This window comes from Lathyrus oleraceus, chromosome 1 (genome assembly GCF_024323335.1).
Source record: "Lathyrus oleraceus cultivar Zhongwan6 chromosome 1, CAAS_Psat_ZW6_1.0, whole genome shotgun sequence".
Taxonomy (NCBI): domain Eukaryota; kingdom Viridiplantae; phylum Streptophyta; class Magnoliopsida; order Fabales; family Fabaceae; genus Lathyrus; species Lathyrus oleraceus.
In genome coordinates, this window is record NC_066579.1 from 61,392,126 (window position 1) to 61,395,827 (window position 3,702).

Genomic DNA, 3,702 nt, shown 5'->3' on the forward strand with positions numbered 1-3,702 from the left:
AAGTATTTATCACACAATAACTAACAAAAACCCTATGTTTGTTTTCTTTTCTATATACACAATAATATTGTTCATGTAAATGAAGAATTGTATAGCTTTGTGAGAAAAATAGCAGTTTGTTAATTCTTCCAAGTCACCTATATATAGGCAATGAAAAGATCTGTTGGAGGATAGAATCGAAATATTAAAATGCAGTTGTATCCTTGCTTAATGGTTTGTAAAATGGGAGGCAAAATGGTACAATAGTATAATCCTTATGCCACAAAATCAGGACAGTGGAAGAAATATTTGATCTTATACTGTGCATTATTTTTCTTACGCAAAACCTTTTGATCTTATCTTCTAATCTTCAGAGGCTTCTGAGTGAGTGTTATTGAAGCATGTTTAGAAGGATCAAGAATCTGGTTGAGAGAAACTTCAGAACCTTGGTCTTCAGAGTCTTGACACAGTTCTTCAAAACCTAATCTTTAGAGCTTGAAAACAAAGAATCTTGAGAGCTTTACAAATCTTCAGAGACTCTTCTATCAGAGTCTCAATCAGAAGCTTTAGTATAAACGTTCTTCAGAGCGTTCCAAAATTTGACATAATCTTGTAAAACACAATTTTGTATCTCTTCAAAATCAAAATGTGTTGAATCGAAAATCTGATGACGTCACACGTCAAATCTTCATAATAAAAACCTGTTAGCAAAAGCTACACACTAGACAAAATTATCAGGATACAAAATTGTTTTCTATAAAACAATGTATATTAAAAATAAAGGTTAGATGGAAAAACCCCGCGAAGACATTGACATGAGAAACTCTAGCAAAACTTCAATCTTAAAAGAACAACAAATTCGATCCAGACCAAAACATATTTCTGCGGTAAAGTCTTCGTCTTGATTTGACGTAAAAGGAAACACAAATTATATTTAATTTGTTATTTGAGTTGAAAGAGTATAAAGTGTTGATTTAAGATACATTGTCTTATTTATTTTATTCTGTAACAACTTTAATTAATTATAGTTTTAGTAGATATAGTGTGCAATTATTTAGTTTTAATTTCATTTTTATGAACTTTTTAATTTAGACTAGTTTTGGCGGAGTTTTGAAATTGGGCCACCCTTCTCTTACATAGAGACAAAGAGAATATGAGGGCCTAATTTGAGTTGCAGTTTCTTAAAAAACCAGTACGATATTCTATACCCAAATCAAAGTTAACCGCATAACGTTGCTTCTCAAAGAATCATAAATTATCTTCACAAAGAACCAAAACAGTCCATTGTTGGAGTACACCGAGCTGTTTCCTTTCTCCTCCACCACGAACCAACAGATTGAAACAGAACCACTGAGTCGGTGTAAAAATGTTGCAGCGTCTTCTTAGTGATGGCAGGTGTACAAGGTAGGAAAGTTCATACTCTCATTCTTTCAATTTTGAAGTCTGTGATTTCTGTTTTAATATGTTATGGTGGATTTCTATTTCTGTTATCTTTCATTTGTTTTGAACTCTGTGATTTCTGTTTAATAACCTTAGTAGTTGAATTTTGATACCAAATCATGTTTCTGCTTTCGACCACATGCATACTTTATGACAACATTGTTTTCCATACCGACGAGACAGTTTAATATCTAATTCTGTTCTATTCATTATATATTATAAACTGTTTGGTGCTGTGTAAGTTTTGTATATGAAATAGTTACCTCAAATCATATAAAAAAATTAGGATTTTAATGACATTTTGTTTTTATGTGTAGTTTCGTTCAAGAATTAGTGGAAGAGCTACATACTCGTTTTTCAAGTAAACATATATCAGCACCGGTTCAACTACCAGAAGATATCATAGCTGAAGTTCTAAAAAGAATTCCTGTTAAAATGCTGGTACAGTGTAAATCCGTAAGCAAATCATGGACCAGAATCTTAATGGATCCAATTTTCATAAATATGCAGTTTCATTTCCATTCACCCACGCGCATCGTACTCTCAAATGTAAACCACACATATTCCATATCTGTATCTTTACCTCTTAACCCTAACCCCAACTCTGTTCTCAACACTCAGCAACTTTGCCCTCCTCCATGCGAACATGGATTCTGCATCAAAGATTACTGCAATGGTCTATTCGTTATAACAGTAAGGCATGAAAAATCTATCATCCTTTGGAACCCTTCTATTTCACAATATAGGGTGCTACCACCCTCACCATTCTTTGAAAATCATTGTTCGCGTGGGTTTTCAAGAGATATTTGTGCAATTGGTTACGATTCTTCCAAAGATGATTATAAAATGATCACATCTACTTTTTTCTATGGCGCTAGGATTTTCGAACTTCTCTCTTTAAATTCCAATTCTTGGAAGCAGCTTCCAGATGCTGAATCTGCTCCTTATCATATGGAAACATTTCTTCAGCGACCCGTATCCATAAATGGTTCCATATTTTGGATTGCGTCTGATAAGGCGTCCTATAAGCATATGATTATGCGTTTTGATGTATGTCAAGAGAGGTTTTCACTCCTGCCAGCACTACCGGATGTTAATGTAAGAAATGTATGTTGGATTGGTGATATCAACCAATCTCTCTGCACTTATTACTTGAGTAATAATAGCTACTTTCATATATGGTCTACACGAGATGCTTTCAATTGGGTAAAACTCATCACTGTTTCCATGATCCCTGAGCCTAACCCCCGAACTCCAAGCCTTTATTATGTTCCTTTGTGTTTCACTGAAAATGGAGAGCTACTGATAAGTCTTCGTGGTTATGGTATTTTTGATCGAAGGCGTGGTTTGGCTGCTTATGATCCAAATGAACAAAGCTATCGAAGATTTGTTTTGGAAGAAAACACATACTGGTTGGAAGAAGCTGTTTACAGTGACAGTTTGTTTTTTCCTAAAGAACCTTCAGATCAAGCATGTTCTCATTCTTCTTCGGGTTTCCTTAAGAAAATGTTGCTCCGATTTTCACACACCATTTTTAGTCATTTGGCTTGTAATGCTACCTCTGACTGAACATATATTGGATCGAACTAGCCGGAAAGGATTCAAGTCCATGCAAGGCCAACTTCCTACCAAATAGTAACATGGCTGCTAAATCCTACTCCACAAGCAAGGCCAACTCTGCACTTCTTTATTCTCATCACTGGTGACGTGTATACTAACATCAGCAAAAAGATGTTCTTCAAAAGCTTGTAAGTAACATCCTGAACCTGTATGATTTTGTGTCATTTTCTCTTAGAGCAGTCAACATGATTTACTGACCAATTTGCAATTCCACCAGGATCAGCAATCGGGAAGAAGGTTAAGAAGTAATGCTTATCAACAATTCAATTCCTCCCCTACAAACTAGGCTAGCAGTAACCCCAAAATATTATATGTTTAGTACTTCAAATTATTTGTCCTCTTTAGTTCGAAAGCATGTATGTCTTTCCTTGCAAGTTTGTGGTTAACTTATTTTGTGGTTTTAACTTATAAGAATGATATTGTGTTGTGACTTTTATGTATATTTGTTATCATTGAGTTGTGGCTGATATTGTTATTTCTGTGATTTTTATTACATCCTTCATAGTTGTACTTGTTGGCTTGTTGCATAGCAATGAATGGTTAATCTATTATTATGCATATTTAGAAAGTTAAACTAATTACCCTGACACTATTTGGTTTGTGAGCTGCACTTAAATTTCATGTTCTTAATCAAATTATGAACATTTGGTGTTACCTTTTGCC

At 34.3% G+C, this 3,702-nt stretch overlaps 1 protein-coding gene across 1 annotated transcript; it reads left to right on the forward strand.

Moving 5' to 3' along the window:
• The first annotated feature begins 1,073 nt into the window (after positions 1-1,073).
• On the forward strand, positions 1,074-3,495 carry LOC127115208 (putative F-box protein At1g12190). The gene is made up of 3 exons (XM_051046806.1): positions 1,074-1,383; positions 1,737-3,167; positions 3,257-3,495. The coding sequence occupies exons 1-2, from the start codon at positions 1,346-1,348 to the stop codon at positions 2,986-2,988; spliced, it is 1,290 nt and encodes a 429-aa protein (XP_050902763.1). The 5' UTR covers positions 1,074-1,345; the 3' UTR covers positions 2,989-3,167; positions 3,257-3,495.
• The last annotated feature ends 207 nt before the right edge of the window (positions 3,496-3,702 follow it).

What these genes read in the sequence shown, in the direction of transcription:
- LOC127115208 (XM_051046806.1), top strand. Translation starts at nt 1,346, where the DNA reads ATGTTGCAGCGTCTTCTTAGTGATGGCAGGTGTACAAG. An exon ending in AGTGATGGCAGGTGTACAAG is followed by an intron (nt 1,384 to 1,736) that starts GTAGGAAAGTTC and finishes TTTTATGTGTAG; the next exon opens with TTTCGTTCAAGAATTAGTGG.